This window comes from Phragmites australis, chromosome 17 (genome assembly GCF_958298935.1).
Source record: "Phragmites australis chromosome 17, lpPhrAust1.1, whole genome shotgun sequence".
Taxonomy (NCBI): Eukaryota; Viridiplantae; Streptophyta; class Magnoliopsida; order Poales; family Poaceae; genus Phragmites; species Phragmites australis.
In genome coordinates this window covers 10,882,834-10,903,353 of record NC_084937.1, presented here as the reverse complement: position 1 = coordinate 10,903,353, position 20,520 = coordinate 10,882,834, and the positions used below count along the sequence as shown (strand labels likewise).

Below are 20,520 nucleotides of genomic sequence, written 5' to 3'. Positions count from 1 at the left end.
CGAATCAGTATCAATATCATATAGAAACAAAATTAACAAGCCTCCTCTGAACCATAGCAGCTCTGAACCACAAGCTTAAATGCTATCGTACTTAGATAAAACGGCCAATCTCAATTCAACTACTCATCACAGAGCAATAACCGCAAGCAACTCACGGCACGAAGGCCGACGGACCACAACAAGCTAACACGGCATGAAGGCCGGTGGAACACAACTAGCCACATCTCTCCAGCAAGGCACGAAGGCCGGCGGACAACAGCAAGCCAACACGACATGAAGGCTGGCGGACCACAGCAAGCCAACATGGCACGAAGGCCGGTTGACCATAGCAAGCCACACCTCTCCAACAAGGCACAAAGGCCGACGGACCACAGCAAGCCAACACGACATGAAGGCCGGTGGACCACAGCAAGAAAACACGATACGAAGGCCGACGGACCACAGCAAACCAACACAGCACGAAGGCTGGTGGACCACAACAAGCCAACACGGCACGAAGGTCAGAAGAACTCACCGGGGAGTAGCACGTTCAGGGAGCACTCGCCAGGAGGAGGGCTATCGAGGAGGAGGGCCGTCAGGGAGGAGGGTTGTTGGGGAGGAGGGCCGTCGGGGAGGACTCACCGAGGAGGAGGGCCGACGGGGAGGAGCACGGTCGTTGTCCCTGGCCGGGAGGAGGGCTATCAGGGAGGACTCACCGGGGAGGAGGGCCATCAGGGAGGACTCGCCGGGGAGGAGGGCCGATGGGGAGGAGCACAGTCGCTATCACCTGCTGGGAGGAGCACGAGAGGCGGGTAGGGTTTCTTGGAGAACTTGGTCCGGCACGGGTTGGACAGAACGGTATATATAGTGGCTTAAGTACAGACGGTTCTATAGTAAAAGCCATCTGTACTAATATATTACAGATGGGTTATAATTTTAACTTGTCTGTACTAATATATTAGTATAGACGGCTTTTACTATAGAACTATTTGTACTATTAATTTTCCAGAATATTTAAAACTTGCAAAATTCATAAATACAAATGAGACAAAAATTTTATGTAAATTTATGATTAAATATGTACTATCACATGGTGTATGTATCATTCGGCTTTGCATCCAGGGAACAACGGTTTTTTTGAGTCCTTTATCAAGCACATGAATTTGTTAAAGTCTCTCTGAGTACTCAAGTTCATGTCTACATCGCACAGCCTCTGATCCAACTTATCATCGTCACCTGCAACACCATAATCATCATCATCTGCACCAAATGCCTCATCATCTTCTCTTCTTACATTGACTTCTTGTTCTTCGACGATACCAACTTCTTCATGTAACACATTATGATCTTCACCATATTTGGTCCAACGCGTGTAGTCTAGTTTGAAGCCTCTAATAATCAAGTACGTTTGGATCTGTAGGGCTGCGTTCTGTCTAAGAAATGATCTTTTGTTTCTACAATCGTAACAAGGATAATATATAAATTCAACACCCTTCTCCAATCGATCCTCCTCGGCAGCTGCCAGAAAAGTTGTCACACCATCAAGGTACCCTTGGTTCGTACGAGAACCGTACATCTAGCCATAATCCATCTATAATGTATGAAGTAAATTAATGTCAAATCAACCTAATAAAAAAGAGTAACCAAGTTTTTCGTAAAAAAAAATGGAGCTACCATACATGAATGAACCATACAAATGACAATTAATTAAAAAATAATTAATATTTACCATTATATTATATATATGAATACCTAAAAATAAGGGCAAACATTAATTCAAAACTTATCGTTAAATACTATATAGTTATAGATAATTTTATGTTTAAATATCAAAAATCCAAAATTTATCTGCAACACTAGATTAAAGCTAGTTATTTATAGTATCACATAATTAAATCTTCATCTATACTTTGAGCTTCATATATACCTAGAATAACTAATATATTCTAGATCATCATGAAAAAAATCTAAGTCTAGATATAGATATATTTGATCTCTCAAGACTAAATTAGAACACAAATCTACATCATCTAATGAATAGAACAAAACGATGTCATTATAGAAAAAATCTAGATCTTGATCTAGCTAGCTCTCCAAACCAAAATCTGGACTATCTAGACCAAAATAGAATATAATGCTTACCTTGGAGAAACCAATACCAATAAATCTTCAAAATTTCACTGAAATCTAACAAATTTTTGGGTCAAAATCGCCCTTTCCTCCAAAAGCTACGCGCTATTGTTCGGCGCCACTACTCTGCTTTGATTTAGAGGTAGGGGATGATGCACTGTTCTAATAGTACATATGGCTTCATGTTTGGAGCCGTCTGTAATAAAGTGTCCCACCTCCTCCGGTCATTTTCTTAGACGGCTCTAAATACGAGCCTTTTATATTAATTATACGGACAGTTTCTGTTTGTAGCCAATTGTGATATCCTTTTTATTACAGATGGCTCCAAATACGAGCCGTCTGTATTAATATTACAGACGGCTCCAATTTGGAGCCATCTATGATATTGATTTTATTACAGACAGCTCGTAATTAGAGCTATCTGTAGTATTAATACAAACGGTTCTCAATAGAAACCATTTGTACTAAAAGCATCCTACCACTTCTAGAGGGATCTTGTCATTATCACATACAGTTCTCATTTAGAGCCATCTGTGATAATCTTTACATAGATGACTTATAAAACCGTTTATATAGGGGTGTCCAACTAAATTATTTCTGTAGTAGTGAAGATATATACTGTAACAACGACAATCAATAAATATACATGAATTCCCGTAGGCTAGTAAGTCCCATGGAACAGAATTACATGTATAGCCGCACAACCACAAGCAGACACACGTACAACATGGATGAAGAAGTACAATACTATATAGGAGTATGATAGTAAGTCGTCTTGTATGACGACTTGTGACGAGTAACTTAAAGGGGTTATTAAGAATGGAAAGGGATAGTTGAAAAGAACGCCGACCACATGTTGTGATCCTCCCGGCCAGCTGGCATACATAGGGGAGGGGCCTGCTTACATTCAGTACTGTTTCTCACACGGAGTTGTTGGAATGACATTGCTGGTGCAGCCGAGGTTGCAGGTTAAGGCACACGGTTGGCGAAGCCGCGCCTTGCATTGCTCCGCTGTTGCCGGCACCATGCTGGAGACGCCCCTGCATGCCGCGTCAACGAAGAGTGTGCACGCAACACCACAATCCCTTGAACAGTCACCCACGGTGTCGGCCATCGCCGGCGGGCCCGTGGACAGCAGGAGCAGCAGCACGACGCAGACGGCCGCGGCGGACATCTTTAGCGTGGCGGCTCCGAAAGATGCCATTGACAATTTGTTCTGGATGTATTAATTGCTAGTTGGCTAGAGGAATAGATAGAGCACAGGACAAGACGATGATCAAGGTCAGATGCAAATGGACTAGCGGCTAAACCGATCCATGCCCATATGTTGGGGGCAGCTGTGATTCTATTTATAGGCCGAAAATGCGTGGTACAAAATTGGAATATACAAGTAGTAGTAGCTGGGCACCAATGCACCATGCCTGTTACTAGTTGACTTACAGGAATATACAACTAACGCGTGCTCCATGCATTTCCGGGATCATGGATGATCCATTCATTGTGTATAAAATTAGTGAACAGCTGTAGAATGGTATACTCTGTCCAAACCACGTATGGCAGTGTTGTGGCAAATACGGACGTACACTTAACAAGGAAATCCTTGCATTCACTACTACAGGGAGGCTATGCGCAGTCCGTTCGGATCCCTTTCATCATTTGCATGTTCAAAGAAAAACAATGCAAGATATAACAAGAATACAAGATAAAAAAGGAATATCAATGATGATTTTGTGACCTATATTTCAGGATAACACTTGGGGTAACAATATGCACGTACTTTGTACCACCTAAATGTAATTACCTCCAAATATCACCCAAAATCTCATTGGAACACCAACTATCATCATTGGCAGTGGATTCCCAACATAAAATCCTATCTTGAAACATTCATCCATTGAATCTAAAATTCATAACAGAAAGTCAACGGGTCCTTTTCACATGTTTATTTCAAATAGTTCATCTTGGAATCCTTATCATAACACTCACCTAACGGATTGATGACCTCCCTCGTTACGAAGTGAGTCATCTCTGCTCGTATTTTGTCGAGTTCAGACTTGTGAAGCACACTTTGAGATATGGTCCTAAGCTGTGGAATGAAACACATGAGACGGTGAACTAATATCATATTTGGTGCAGTGATAAACCTCTATGCTTCCTTTATATACAACCCTTATATACTGTCAAACATAGTATATATCCACATAGCACGGTATCAGGTGGCTACTGGTGGCATTAAAAAATATTATAACATAATCATCGTTTGAGTAGTCTTTAACATTAGAAATTGTAACATACATGCATAAGAATTGCGTAAATACCAAAAGATGAGTATGGTGAGACATTTTTTCTTGGATGGGTTGTGTCTCTCCTCTTTTGCGATGTAATTCTCGAAAACCCTATCGATAACATCGATTTTACCATTGGTGATGTTAGGGGAAATAGATCAGCCTGCGGACAATGATTAAGTATCGCTATCAAATGTCCCTTCAGAGCTTTCAGTCTCCGGACTCTCAGCAGGAGGCCTAGCCACCGGAGGCAATGGACCCCTCAGACCCACCCCTCCGGTGGCTATGTGGCCTTCTCGAAACTCGAAGATGCAGTAGGTCTCCGGAGTTAATATCGGAGAAAAGAAAGGACACCCCTGCAACCAACCTAACATGAAGTGAGGGGCAATTAATGCCGGTGCAAGTGGTGCTTATCTTGATACTTCAGTGCAATGGAGGTTATCCTGACAGCATTGGCAGTGTGGCCTAGGCCGTAATTGGCAACTGGCTCACCCCTCAGGGTTGCTTGTACCGTAATATTTGTCTTCTATGAGGGTTAAAAGTAGTTATCCAGGATAAGGCTAGGTAATTCGGCCAGGTTCTAGATATTTGTACATGGTGATAACTTGTACACCAAGCTACGAACAACCCTATAAAAGGGGGGCCATGGTTATCTGGGGGAGGGAGAAGAACAAATAGATACAAACACAAAGACATATAGTGATACTCCCCCTAGCCAATCTGTTCTACTATCAATACATTTGCACTACCTCTTCCTCTCAAACTATGTCTCCAAGCCCGAGTCTCCTCCTTAGAAGAAACTCTTGCCGTACTTGTTAGTGCAAGACAACCTTTTGCTCCAACAGTGGCACCGTCCGTGGGGATTGAACACAGAAGTGCTAAGAGAGGTTAGGACACCACTAGAAAAAACCACCAAAGCGCTAGCTTCAGCAGCCATATCCACCGTTGCGAACATGCAACCACATGCGTGGCTGCCATAGCCAGGCACACTGTGTGCACCTGCTAGCACTGCAGCCATGTGGGACGGCATTCCTCCGGCCTCTGCCAACCCAGAACCTTGGATCGGTACAGAGGCCTTCTAGCATCTGCATGGCAAAGGCCTCGCCGCACAAGAGAGGTCACGGCCGAGGACGTAGCAAGGTAGGCCGCCTTCCAGCGGTTCTGGGCGGTCGAACCCAGGGGTATTCCCACCTAGGCTTGGTCCCAAAGTATTTCTTTTGACAGCACCCGGGATGCCTGGGAGAGCAAACACCTTCGAAGGGTCTATTTGCCCAGCGTCCTCCTCATGCCCCTCAGGCGAAAGATGGTTCTGAGGAGGCGCAGGGCTCTGAAGTGTGTAGACCCCACTAGCGCCCCCGACGCAGCTCTCATGGCACCAATAGCGCACAGGGAACTCCGAGTCCACCCCATCTAGGGAGGCGTAGTCAGAGCTGCTCCGGCTCCGAGAGCCGGTTTCATCGGACCTCTTTTGTCCTCCTAAGGGGAAAGAGGCCCCGAGGAAACCATGGGCTTTGGGCACGCAACCCTCGGCAACGACCTTGATGACAACCGCTAGCTCCAGTACCCCCGAAGACATATGGGTGCATCCTGCATGGGCCGGAGCACGGCCACAATACCGACGATTGCCGAACCCTCACGATCTTCTGGGAGGAATATTTGGGAAGACAAGAAGGATACCTGGCCACAGAGGGAGCCAGTGAAGGACGACACAAGGGTCATAAGCTTGAGGCAAGCTCCTGGGCAAATCTCTGGCCCTCTGACCACACGCCATTGCCAACAACTTTGCCACTGATGGTACAATATCCCATTGACAAGGACTGAGTTACAGAACACCTTTGCCATACTCCGGACAGAATGCGTCCTGAGTCGGGCAGCAGCTAAGGGCCGAGGGGGTTGTAGAGTGCCTCTCCTGGCCTAGCCTTTGGCTTCACCTCCAATACGTTGTCGCCAGGCTCCATGCAGATTGCCTTAGGAGCCAGGCCGCGGCTAAGGGCCGAGGGGGTCACAGAGATCCTCCCCCGGTCTAGCCTTCAGCTTCGTCTCCGTACACTGTCGCCAGGCTCTGATGTAGTGCATCTAGAGCTGGGTAGTGGCTAAGGGCCGACGGGGTCGCAGAGCACCTCTCCTGGCTTAGCCTTCGGCTTCGCCTCCAACACGCCATCGCCAGGCTCCGAATGAAGTACCTCTGGAGCTAGGCAGCGGCTAAAGGTCAAGGGAGTCGCGGACCTCCCTTTCGGACTAGCATCGGCCTCACCCTAGATACACCACTACCAGGCTCTGGCCAAGATACCTCCAGAGCCAGGCAGTGACTAAGGACTCGAAAGATCGAGGACCACCTATGGAGCTTGTCCCCAAAGTTCCAGATGGACTGCTTCAAATCAGAAATCTGGAATAAATTTGGAAGAAGTCCCTACCAACGCTGGACAGGAAGAGTATGTTGTGCTAAAACTTACCGAGGATCGAGAACGACGAGGTCGCTAAGTACGGTGAGACATTTTTTCTTGGATGGGTTGTGTCTCTCCTCTTTTGCGATGTAATTCTCAAAAACCCTATCGATAAAAACAATTTTACCATTGGTAATGTTGGGGGAAATAGATCAGCTTGTGGACAATGGTTAAGGATGTCTATCAAAGGTCCCTCCGGAGCCTTCGGTCTTTGGACTCTCAGCAGGAGGCCTGGCCTCTGGAGGCTATGGACCCCTTCGGACCCACCCCTTCAGTGGCTATGTGGCCTTCTCGAAGCTTGAAGATGCAGTAGGTCTCTGAAGATAATATCAGGGAAGAAAGGACACCCCTTGCAACCAACCTAACATGAAGTGATGGTCAATTAATGCCAGTGTAAGTGGTGCTTATCTTGATACTTCAGTGCAATGGAGGTCACCCTGACACCCCTTGCAGTGCGGCGCTAAGCTGCAATTGGCGACCGACTCACCCCTTAGGGTTGCTTGTACTGCAATAGTTGCTATGGTAGATATTTGTTTTCTATTTAGGGTTAAAAGTAGTTATCCAGGATAATGTCAGGTAATTCCGACAGGTCCTAAATATTTGTATATGGTGATAACTTATACACCAAGCTACGTACAACCCTATAAAAGGGGGGCCATGGTCATCTGGGGAGAGGGAGAAGAACAGATACAAACACAAAGACATATAGTGATACTCCCCCTAGCCAATCTTTTCTACTATCAATACATTTGCACTGCCCTTTCCTCTCAAACTTCGTCTCCAAGTCTGAGTCTCCTCCTTATAAGAAACTCTCACTATACTTGTTAGCACAAGACGATCTCTTGCTCCAACAGGTGATATCCCAAGTGAGTCCAGAGGACCTAAGTACATCCATGTTGTGTGTACTCGAGCTTTAAGAAGACTTATGTGGTGCTGGGGTGAAATCTAGTGCCACATCCCAAACTATCAAGCCATGGACCTTAAGGCTCTTGATGTGGTTGACGAATGCCAGCATAAACTCAGATTCGCCTGAACTCCTCTATACTTGAGGGCACCCGGGGCAGGGCACTCAGAGTAGAACCATTGCATGTGCCATCCCATCCATGATGACTTTGTTGTGATGTTTACATACTCGTTGGTGAGGCCTTCATGGAGGCGAAAACTGGAGAACCTACTACTCCACCAATTGAAAGATACTTCAACTTATAGTAGTAGCAGAAGAGCAGCAAGATAGCCTTCACCCCTATGAAAGCCTCGTAGAGGTGGGCAAAGATGCTCAATTCTTTGATAGAATTGGGGTCTAGGTTGATGAGCTTCATACCGTAGAAGTCAAGGATTTCCTTGAGAAAATCTAAGGTGGCCATGCGGAAGAAGCATCGAAAGAAGGCCTCGAACACCACAATCTCTCTGATGTTTGGGTTTAGAATCCCTCTCCCTCCGCTGATTTCCAAGGGATCAAACTCTCTGCAGTGAGATTGTAACATCATTGGGGTCACCCGCAAATTGCTGGAAGTCGCTATTAGAGAATTTGGGGCTAGAGGTTGAAGGAAGCGAAAAAGCTTGAAGGTTGAAGGCAAGAGTTTGAGTGGTGCGAGAGCACGATGGATATAATCTTCGGATCCTATCCTATTTATAAGGAGAGGAGGTTTCGTGACTATTCCATAAAGGGCGCTGATGTTATTGCTCCAAGTTAACGGTGTTTGTGGCATTTCGAATTCCAAACACCTTGCTAGGTACCTTTCAGACGTCATAATTGTTTCAACTCCCCTCAGAAGAAGTCGTGTGCATTTAATGCAATATTCCCAGAGGATGTAGAAAAAGAGGAGGTGACCTTTGGGCTTCTAGATTTGAAAGTAATTTTCTGATCTGGTAGGCCTAGAACTCTATTCGATCGAAGAAATACCTCGATTAGTGAAGGTTCCATTCAGCTATAGATAATTCATGACTAGGAAGAACATTCTTCATCTAGGACCATTCCTGACTAGGTGAATTCTAATATGGTTAAATTCTTGATGCAATTCAAGTGCCCTTTTCTGATTAGAGTTGAGGAGGGGGGGGGGGGCTAGATCATGAGGATTTCTACCATACACGTGTCCTTAACCCATACGGTAGGTTTTATAATTGCTATGAGGTAAATAAGGTATGTGCCGATATTTGAGCCACTTCATTGTGTTCTATAAAAAAATCATCCCCAAATTAGGAAGGTATCTTCCAGTTATCCGGAAGAAAAATAATCTAGAAAGGTTACGCTCAGATTTTCTGAGTATGATACAACTCCTCAGCCACAACTATATAAGGAGGGGGAGGTGTTATGTCAAGGAGACCGAATTCGAAGATCGATATCCAGATCCCGATCTGATCCCAGAGCCAAGATCCAATGCCAGAGATCTCGGGGAAGATCGAATTCCAACCAGGAGTCGAATAAACTATACAGAGCAAGCCTAGTCGAGTAGGAGCACAAACAATCCATTGAGATCCACAACAGAGTCATACTAAGAAGACATTTATCCGAAAAGAGCTTCAGAACTTATAATGCCAGAAAGTCACTGATAGTCTTAGGATTTGATCTAAACAAATCCCAATTGTAATTGTCTTTTTTTAGATTAATCAAGGTAGAACAAGATGTGGGGCTATTATTCTAAAAGAGGCCTGAATTTGTATAAAAATTTATGTATCTATCTTTGATACGCATGTTAAGACCACAAGTATCCCAACTTCATACAAGTATTCGCATAATTGATTTTACCAATCATCGATAGTAGTGATACTATAACCTATCACTGTCGGTTTTTCTGGTCGAACATTTGTGCCGACTAAACCGAGTAAACCAGTGATAGTATTTTTACTGTCGGTTTTTATAAAACTGACAATGTTAGCGAATTGGGGTTTTTGTAGTAATTAATAAGAGTGCGGATTGGGGTTTTTGTAGTAATTAATAAGAGGTGATGAGTGTATGAGATAAGAAAAAAAACATGCGTTTTAAGGCCTCCTCCTAAAAATTGATTTTTTATACCTTACTTACACTCAATACTACAGAACACCACATATCTAGTGCCCCATCAGTGTCGGTTCAAGAGTAATCGACACTGAAGACGTATCAGTGTCGGTTCTTAAAATCTCCCGCGCGAACAGCTGAGGAGATAAAAACCGGCACTGATAGTGACTATATCAGTGTCGGTTCTAACCATGAATCGGCACTGATAATCAGTATCAGTGCCGTTTCTAGCCACGAATCGGGTACTGATAGTGATTATCAGTACTGGTTCTAGTTACGAACTACCACTGATGATCGTTACTGTCATAGCTCATCTTAAAAAATTCATAACTTTTTCACACGAAGTCGGATGGGGAAAAATTTATATGAAAATTATAGCTCTCGATGATATCTACAACTTTGTAGTTGAAAACTTTTTAATTTGAGATCATTCAAATGCCCAAATAATTATAATAAAGTTACAGCAGTGATCGATGATAGCTCGCATTAAAAAATTCATAACTTTTTTACATTAAGTTGGATGGCGAAAAAACTGTATATGGAAATTGTAGCTCTCGACGAGATCTACAACTTTGTAGTTGATAACTTTTTTATTTGAGATCATATCCAAATGGCTATTCAAACATTCGGTTATAAGATGTCAAAAAAATTTATTTTACTATTATACTCACGGACGGACGATATCTGAGATGGTTAGAGGGGTCATACGTGCGCATAGGCTGTGAGGTCTTGAGTTCGAGTCTTAGTTGCCACATGCGAGCCAATATCACATGATTTTGTGAATATTGGGGGCAGTCGGGTGGGCAGCCTCTGGTCGGGTGTCTCTCTGGTCACGAAAAAAAATCGAAACATTTTTCGGCCCAAAAAATATTGAATCGACCGACTATCAATGCCAGTTGGTAACTCCAACCGGTACTGATAGTTATTTTCAGTGTCGGTTTCATACCCGGCGCTGATAGTCAGTGATTATTAGTACCGAGTAATCAATGTCGGTTCGAAACCCGCCACTGATGATGATTTTGACTGGCACTGATGAGGTGTTTTGGTGTAGTGAGTTAGTTTATATTAGAATTACAATTATGTTACATAGGAGTTACAATCACCTTTTTTTAATTTTTCAATAATAATGGTATAATAAAATTCGGGTGTTAGAGCACCCAATAACACCTAATTTTTTGTTAGTACCAAACTTGGATCTAATCTGAGCCGTATACCTCAAGATTTGATAGCTGAAAAGTCGGGTATTGATAGCCCCTAAAACATCTCGGCGTTGTATCGACGCTTCTATAATTATATAATCACACCTGTTGCATGTATATATTTTGTACATACCACTTGATATGTAGTCCCTCCCTCTTGAGTCAGCACATACCAGGCGATCGTTGTCAAGTTAATTGCCCCCAAACGTGCATAATGCGGTACATGATCGAGGGCACGAAGCACGAGTTCAATTATGTATAGAGTCAACAAGGAACAAGGTGCACGCCACACATAAAATACGGTTTCGTAATCATTACTTAGCTGTCTGGCTAGCGTTCGAACATACATTTGCTACCTAGCTACAAATGAGTAGCATCAGCTGCCCCAGCCTATGATCGAGCATCGGCTAAGCATCCAGCAACCCATCCATCGATTTATCGCATCCGATATGGTGCATGCCCACTACGCTTAGATCTCCTGCTCTATCGATATCTCTCTTCCTCCACCTTAGTTGCGTTGCCAGCCAGTTACCTAGCAACATCGATGGCTTCCTTGGGTACCTCCACGCTGAGAAAGATAGGCATCAACGCCGTCTGCATCGTCCATAGGCTCGGCCTGCTCCTCCTCCTCTGGCCGTCGTCGTCGTCCATTTGCCCGGCTACTGTGGCTGCCGAGCCACCAGGTTGAGTCAATGATTGTGGTAGTGACACCGATTATTGCACTAAACGTGCGTCCGAGGCATGCAAAGACGGCGACTGGGCGCGCAGCGGGAAGGAAACAGAAGCGTGTTGCAAAGAGCGGTTAATGTACACATGCTGCTGCCCCCAAACATACCACAATAGCTGATCGTCACCACCGACTGCCAGTCGCGTCGAGCATACATGGATGTGCATGCCAGTGTGTTGCTGCTTCCAAATTATTAATTACTACATAATAATAACGTGTGATGAGCACATGCGAGCAGGCCCCCTCCCTATAGGAGATGGCACACGCGCGAGCTGCCGTCCACGCAAACCACGGACAGCCCTCCACCTTTACTTTTTTGAAACTTTTTCCCTCCCCATCTTTCCTTTTTTGAAAGCTTCACTGTAAAAAAAGATATATAAGTGTCGATTGAAAAATAGTTTCACTGCTGATTTTTTCACTGACTCTCTTTTTTTAGATTATCTTTTTTTAGATTAGGGAATATTTTATTATTCCAGCCTCTGCATTAGACATGCACACAGCCATCCATTATTACATCGTTGCAGCCAAAAGATTAAAAAAAAGGCCAACAAATGGCACTACTAAAACGAAACCAAATATAAGTACGGACATGATCAGAAAAGCAACTTCACGGACCAATCCTCCTAGTAAACATCCACCCATGCTTGACGAAGATCTCCATTATCGTGGTCTCCAGGATTCGGCACGCCCACTTCATTTGTTGTCTTGCTTCCTCCTCTTGAAGCAAGGACCACTGTCTGATCCAGTGTGTTCCCCTGAAGATTACCTGCATGTAAGTATTTGGCTTTGATTTATCAAAAACAATTTCATTCCTGGTTAGCCAAATAACCCAACATAAAGCACTTGCCCCAACTAAAATTTGGGATTTCAACTTTTGGTTTATATTGCATAACCAGTCACCGAAGATATGTGAAATACTTTTTGGGGGAGAAATACCAAAAGCAACCTGTACCGCTCTCCAAATGAACTTAGCAAACGGGCAATCGAAAAACAGATGTTGGATAGTCTCATTGCTGTTACAAAAACAACATTGGACACTACCATGCCAATTTCGCTTAAGAAGGTTGTCTTTTGTTAGCGTAACCCCTCTAATTAAATACCAGAGGAAAACCTTTATTTTTAAAGGGATTTTTAATTTCCACAAGTAACGGTAGATTCCATGGAAGCCTTGATTCATCAAAGAATTGTACATAGATTTAACCGTAAAAGTTCCAGACAGTTTTGCAGACCATTTGAACACATCATCTTGATCATTAAGGCGCACTAAAGCCAGTTTTGAAACCAGAAAATTCCAGTCATCTAAGTTACACCCTACTAGAGCCCTGCGAAAGGTCATATTAAACGGCTCTGATTTCAACACGTCTGCAACTGTCACATTTTTCTTTCTAGCTATTCTGTATAAATGTGGGTACATATCTCTAATACTTGATCTTCCAAGCCAAGTATCTTCCCAGAATCTGATTTGAAAACCATTATTTAGATGAAACGATCCCAATCTCAAGAATTGATCTTTGACCTTCATAAGGCCCGACCAAAAGTGAGAATCGCCAGGTTTCCATTTCACCTCACCTATCGTTTTATTCTTTAAATATTTTCTTCTCAACAATTGTTGCCACATCCCATCTTCATTTATCAGCTTGAAGAGCCATTTGCTAAGCAAGCATTTATTCTGAACATCAATATTCTTTATACCCAAGCCACCCTGGTCTTTAGGTCTACATAAGATGCCCCATTTCACCAGGCGGTACTTTTTCTTATGTTCAGTGCTTTGCCAAAAGAAGCGTGATCTAAAGTAATCCAAATTCTTAAGAATTCCGCGAGGGATCTCAAAAAAGGACAACATATACATCACAATGCTACTCAAATTTGAGTTAATCAGAACTAAGCGACCTCCAATAGTCAGAAGTTTACCTTTCCAACTACTCAATTTCTTCTGAAATCTATCCTCTATTATCCGCCAATCTTTATTACTTAACTTCCTGTGATGCATAGGGATGCCAAGATATCTAAAGGGGTAATTCCCCATCTCACACCCAAACAAATGCGAATATTCCTCCACAGACTCTTTAGCATCCCCGTAACAGAACAACTCACTTTTATGGAAATTGATTTTCAAGCCAGAAAGCTCTTCAAATGCACAAAGTAGAAGCTTCATATTCTTAGCTTGATCAATATCATGTTCCATAAAAAGAACAGTGTCATCTGCATATTGCAAAATGGAGAGGCCATCGTCAATTAAGTGAGGCACAACTCCCCTTATTTGACCTGCGTCTTTGGCTCTACCAATCAGAACAGCCAGCATATCTACTACTATATTAAAGAGAATCGGTGATATGGGGTCCCCCTGCCTTAGCCCTTTCTTTGTTTGAAAATATCTTCCAATATCGTTATTGACCTTGACTGCAACACTCCCCCCTGTTACAAACTGCTCAATCCAAGAACACCAAACAGGAGAAAAACCTTTCATACGTAACGTTTGTTGCAGGAAAGGCCATTTAACTTTATCATACGCTTTCTCGAAATCTAGTTTCAAAATCACTCCACTAAGCTTCTTCCTATGCATCTCATGAATGGTTTCGTGAAGTATAGCTACTCCTTCCAGAATATTCCTTCCTGGCAAAAACGTAGTCTGAGAAGGTCTTATAATTTTCTCTGAAACTTCAACTATTCTATTTGTAGCCACTTTAGTGAAGATTTTGAAAGAAACATTCAAAAGGCAGATTGGTCTGTACTGTTGTATAATGGCCGCATCCTTGACCTTGGGAAGTAGAGTAATTATTCCAAAATTAAGTCGGAAAAGAGGTAAATCACCCTCATGAAAGTCATCAAATAAGGCCATCAAATCAGCCTTGATTACTTCCCAGAACACTTGATAGAACTCCGCAGGAAACCCATCTGGGCCTGGAGCTTTGTTGTGTTCCATTCCGTAAATCGCCTCTTTGACTTCTTTTTCGGAAAAACCTTCCACAAGCATATCATTCTCTATATCAGAGATCTGAGGTATGTCCACTTTGCGATTCTCCAACATCAAAAACTGATTACTCACAGGTGGACCAAAAAGATCTCTATAATAAGAAGTGATATGTTCCTTAATTTCATCTTGCCTGGTAAAAGTTCGACCATCATGTTCAATCTGAAAAATACGAGTCTTACGATACTTGCCGTTAGCAATCAACTGAAAATACCTCGAATTTCTATCACCCTCAAAAAGCTGCTTCGTTTTAGAGCGTTGGAACCAAGCTATCTCTTCTTCTCTCAACAACTGGGCTAAACTTGCTTTAAAGCAACGAAGCATATCAGACTCTTCCGGAGATAAAAGAATTTTCTCCGCCTTCCTGTCCAAAACATCTATCTTTTTCGAGAGCTCCTCCTTCAGTCTTTTATCTTTTCCACGATTGTTCTTTGCCCACCCTCTAAGATATTGCCTAAGTCTTCGGATCTTATATTGCCATCGTTCAATCGCATTAGTCCCCTTATATTCCTTTGTCCATACCTCCCTTACTTGTTCGAAAAAACCTTCTTTCATCAGCCAACACAACTCAAACCTAAACAATTGCCTGTTACCGCGATGAGAAGCATCTCTTGAGTCAAGTAGCAAAGGAGTGTGGTCTGAAATATCCCTAGAAAGCGCCTGAACGGTGCATAAAGGATATTTTTGTTCCCACTCTGTGCTCACTAAAATTCTATCAAGCTTCTCATAAGTTGGATTCTCCAAAGAATTAGCCCAAGTGAATTGTCTCCCTGATAATACGATTTCTCTTAAATCTAAACTTTCAATAATGGCATTAAACAAAAACGGCCATCTATCATCATATTTATCATTGCTTTTCTCTACAGGGCTTCTAATGATATTAAAATCACCTCCAACCATAATCGGTAAAGTTAAATTGCTACAAGCATGTACTAGCTCCGTTAAAAATAATTCTTTGTATTCTGGTTGGGCTGCTCCATAAACAGCCATCAGAATCCATTGGAATCCATCATCTTTACATTTGAGATGGAATTTAACATGAAATTCTCCCTCAAAAATATCTATAACCTCAAATAAGGAAAGATTTACTCCCATTAGAATTCCACCAGATCTTCCACGGGGCGATGACCAATGCCAACCGAAATCTCTATCACCACAAAAATGATTAAGATCCGTCTGCACAAAGTCATTCCTATGTGTTTCTAAAACCGCAATGAAATCCAAATTTTGTTCCAGAGAAGTATCATACAAGAAACGGTATTTTGCCAGGTCCCTCAGACCCCTGCTATTCCAGAAAATACCTTTCATATCGAACTAAAAAATGATTTTTAAGTTTTGGACCTAATTTTAACCTTCTTCTTCTTTGCAACGTACACTTTCTTTTTAGACGTGACTTTCTGCCAACCACAACCTATGTGAGCACTGTCATCGTCCATCACTTCCTCCGTTAAACCACTACATAAGTGGCCAAGAGTAGAATTATAAATTTCAGCTTCTCCTTCATTGTCCGAAAACCCTTGGTCTGAACCTATATCTAGATTAAGTTTGGCTAAAGAAGCATTATTTAACCGTTGCAGCTCAGAGCTCTTTAAATCATTAATAGCCGAAGTAATATCTGATTTCTTATCTCCCAAAGAAAAGCCTAGCATACTAAAAAATGCAGAAATGTGACTGTCCGAAAGAGATAGAATGGAATTATCAAACATACCTTCCGTGTCCGGTATCTCCAAGTTGCGGATTGCCACCAATCTTGCCGCCCGTTCCACCGAGTCTTCATCCACCGTCGATGCCCTCCTCTTGCTCCAACGAACTGGAGTATTTGAAGAGACGCGCTTTGAAGGTGTAGAAGCACCCGGCGAGACCGAAGAGAATTGATCTTTTGTCGCTGCCAAAGGCAGTGATGCTGCCGCTGCGTCCTCTGTACCCGCACCCTTGCCCAAGTCAGAACCAATCGGCAACATGTCAGTTTTACCAAAGCCAAAATCAGCATCCTCTGCTACAATCCGATCAGCTATCTCCTTCAAATTTGCATCCACCACAATATCCATTATAGCATCAACTTTGTTTCGAACCCATTCATCAAAACAAAGAGTGCCTGGTTTACGATCTTTACTGACATTCAAATCAAAACATCCAGCTGCTTCAAGGATTGGAACCAAAGCACTAGAGGCCGGAAACAAAGAACATTCGGATTTCTCCAAAGGAAGAGAACTAGCAGTAACAATAGTATTTCCTGCGGTAGCAACAATTTCTTCCTGAGCTGAAAGAAGCCTTGAGGACAATACCAAATTTCCGGCTCCAGATTGCTCCAAGGGAAGAGAAATAGCTGCTGTGCTTTTATTACCTGAACTTGCTCCTTCGCCTTCCTCAGCCGAAAGCGACTTAGAAGGCAAACTCAACTTTGCAGAAGCATTCTTGCTTCTCTTTGGGCCTCTGTCCTCCATGACATCATCTTCATCTAGAAGATCGTCTTCTTCATCATCGTCCATACGGTCATTGCCATCACCATTCACCCCACGTCCCCCTGCTGTAACACTATCGCCCTTCTCCACCATGAAATAAATGGAATAGAGACAACTTCCAAAGACTACTTCAAGGGTATCCGGAATGAGAGATGGATCAAGTACAGCAATGAGAATGCGAGCCATATCATTATTCCTAGTGAATACCATATCCACCTTCTGAGTTGCACCTAGGACAGTACCCACCGACCATAAGATTGGGAAGGTTCTCAACTCCTTCGGTATTCCTCCAACCTGCACCCAAATCATAGGTAACTGAAATTTTGCTTCATCATCTGCGCCCCATTCATCAAATTGAAGCTGCACCCCTGCAGGGTATTTGACAGTCAAGATCCCAAACTCTACCATTCTATGCCTCTCCACTTCATTAGGAAAAGCTATCAGAAAAGCATCAATCCCCTGTTCCTTCACCTCCCAAGCCCATTTAACGGGTACCAGCCGTTCTAATTCCGCAATGACCTGAGGCACAGACATGCTCCCTCCTTTCACAGAAGCCAAAGCCCATGCCACTTCAGATTTATTTTTACGCATCTCCTTCTCAGGTACCGGGATGTGAAAGAAACCTAATCCTTTTACACCATATCCAACCGAATGCGCTACGGGCTTTGTCGCTTTGAGCAGTGGGCACTTATGAGTAACATGTGTCTTGCTTTCACAAATCTCACAAAAAAGGGGCATTGGACACTCCGCCACCAAGTGACCTCTGCGAGAACAACGGGAACAAAAGAGCTTAAATTTTTGTCCACTCATCTGTGAAGTTTGGGCACCTTCTACCTTCAAGCCTTCAACTGCCTGAACAGCCACCTGAGGAGGCCCTGATTGTTGCTGCACCAAATTCAGCACCGGGGCTGAAGCTATCTGCTGTGTATCGCCTGGTTTATAATCCAAGGAAACATCCATAGCAGCCTGATCATCTGGAGAGTCGACTATTATCAGTACTTGGTATTGATAGTACCAACTCTTTACTTGGTATTGATAGTCGACTATTATCAGTACCGGTTCACTACCCGATAGTAATGCTATTTTCAGAGAATAAAAAAAAGGAAAATTGGCTGCAGCGGGAGTGGCATCCGAGCTGGTTCGAAATTGAACCCGGCTCGGAAGCCGCTCCTGCCACCACTGCCATTGATTCTCATCGCTCGTATCAAAGCTGATTCAACATCAGCTAATCCTTCATCGGTGCAACAATCCTTTATCTCCTCCTGCTGTTAAGAACGAGAAAAAAAACAATCCTTCATCTCCTCCTACCGTTGTACAAATTACAGATCTCTCATCGGTGCAACCTCTTCTCATTTCTTTAGACAAAAACCAAGACGAAAGGAAGAACCAATCCAAGAAAGGAGATAGGAAAAAAGAAGAAACAAGAACCACCACTCCTTTAGCGAATCAGAGCAGAGTAATAACGCATTGCGGCCTCCTTCTTTCTGCCTTGCATGAGCCAGAGGATGCCCTCGAAGACCTTGACGTCACAGGGGATCGGGAGCGTGCCCTCATGGCGGAACACGAACAGCTCCGTGAACGCCCAGTGGCCCTGGTACTCAGCGGGGATCATGAATCATCGCATCTCCTCGCCCGCCAAGCGTGTCATTGTCGAGGGACGGGGACGGAGATGGCACACGCGCCGCTGCCACTACCATCGGTGGAGGCGCTAGGCCAAAAGACCACCGCTCCCCTCACTGCCGTTGCCTCCGCTCCCCTCGCCGTCCACTCCTACGGTAGACGCGCCCCTCGCCATCGAGAAAAAGGCATCTTTGGAGGACTGTGTGAGCGCTGTTCCTTTGAGCTCATGATTGTGAGTGAGGGAGGGAGAGAGGAAGAGATATCGTGGAGAGAGAGAGAGGGAGGAGACGAAGAGATAAGAGCAGAGCGAGCCAAACGGACGCGAGCCAAAACACTATTTAAGAGAAGTTTCAGGTCCGTCTGTATTAGTGGCAGGGAGTGGCATGAAATGGCACTGAAACCGGTCATGAGAGGTGTGCCGGACATGAGCCCTCATCCAAAACTGAAATTTATTAAAATTTTGGGTTCAATCAAATTTCAGTACCGGTTGGTATATAGAATTGGCATTGAAAAGGACTATTAGTGAGGGCTTATGAGCGAAAAGTTTATTGAGATAAAATTTTGAATCTGAACCCTATATCAGTGCAAGTTTATGTTTATGAACCGGCACTAAAGTATCAGTATCAGTTCGTAAATAAAACCGGCACTGATAATAAGTATCAGTGCCGTCAGAATATTACAAACCGACATTGATACTTTATCAAAAGAAGGGAAGTTACAGAAGGAAGCAGTGAAGTACCGGTTTGTACTTAATCGGTACTAATAGGGCGGTACAGATGACCTATTCTATTATAGTGCTTTCTAAAAAACTTTTTTGTTAAAACTTTTCAAAGATAAGTTTTCGCTCAAACTTTTGAGACAAAACTTTTGAGAAAAAGTTTAGCTCACAACTTTTGAGAAAAAGATCGTGAGAAAAAATTTTCAGAAAAAAGTTGACATGAAAAGTTTATATTGAATCATTAGTGGGCTCGGTGAGCCGCCTCGGTTGATTGCACGTGAGTTGAGCTGCTCGCGTGTAACTGCGGAACAGGAATTTCGCTCTATATATGCCGGCCGCCTGGGAGGAAGCATGCTTTGCATGCATGATCAACGTAGTTTCGGTTGTAATTTCTTTTGGTTTTGGTCGTCCTTGGATCGGTATGGAGTACCGAGACATCACGGTTAATTACTACCATAATATTGCACTTCTCTTCTCCACGAAGGAAGTTGTACGTGCCAGCCGGCCGCTTGTGGTTCTGCACCTATCTATACATATACTAATCACAGATTCTCAGTAAATTCTCACAATAATCAATAAAAACATCTGACCATGTATTCATCGACGGGACCGAGTTACGACGGTCTAGATCAATTGATCTACCGCATCCGACAGTCCAAAGCCATAAAATGTTGTCGAAAAAACTACCCACGCCATGCCATCGGTAAGTAGCGTACCGGTTCGCTTCTAACGAGAAAAAACGAGTCTCTGTCCCCTTCCATCTCTTCCCCCATCTCATACGCGAGGCAACCTCCTGCACGGACGAACATTGTTAGAGCCTTCAGTAGCGCCAGGGACAAGGCCCTCCCGAGGAACATCGAGACCAACAAGCGCCCACTTCCCCATCCTGTTCCCAGCCTCCACGCGGTTAGACTACTCTCAATGCTAATTTCTTAGACATCAATTAGATGCTCATCTAAGCAAGAAGATGATATGACAAACAATTTAGAG

The 20,520-nt window shown here is 43.5% G+C and overlaps 1 protein-coding gene across 1 annotated transcript; it reads right to left on the bottom strand.

Moving 5' to 3' along the window:
• Positions 1–12,359: 12,359 nt before the first annotated feature.
• LOC133896859 (uncharacterized) lies at positions 12,360–18,804 on the bottom strand. The gene is made up of 5 exons (XM_062337503.1): positions 18,657–18,804; positions 16,439–18,166; positions 15,324–15,932; positions 13,199–15,107; positions 12,360–12,526 (listed from the first exon to the last, which is right to left on the bottom strand). The coding sequence occupies exons 1-5, from the start codon at positions 18,802–18,804 to the stop codon at positions 12,367–12,369; spliced, it is 4,554 nt and encodes a 1,517-aa protein (XP_062193487.1). The 3' UTR covers positions 12,360–12,366.
• Positions 18,805–20,520: the final 1,716 nt, after the last annotated feature.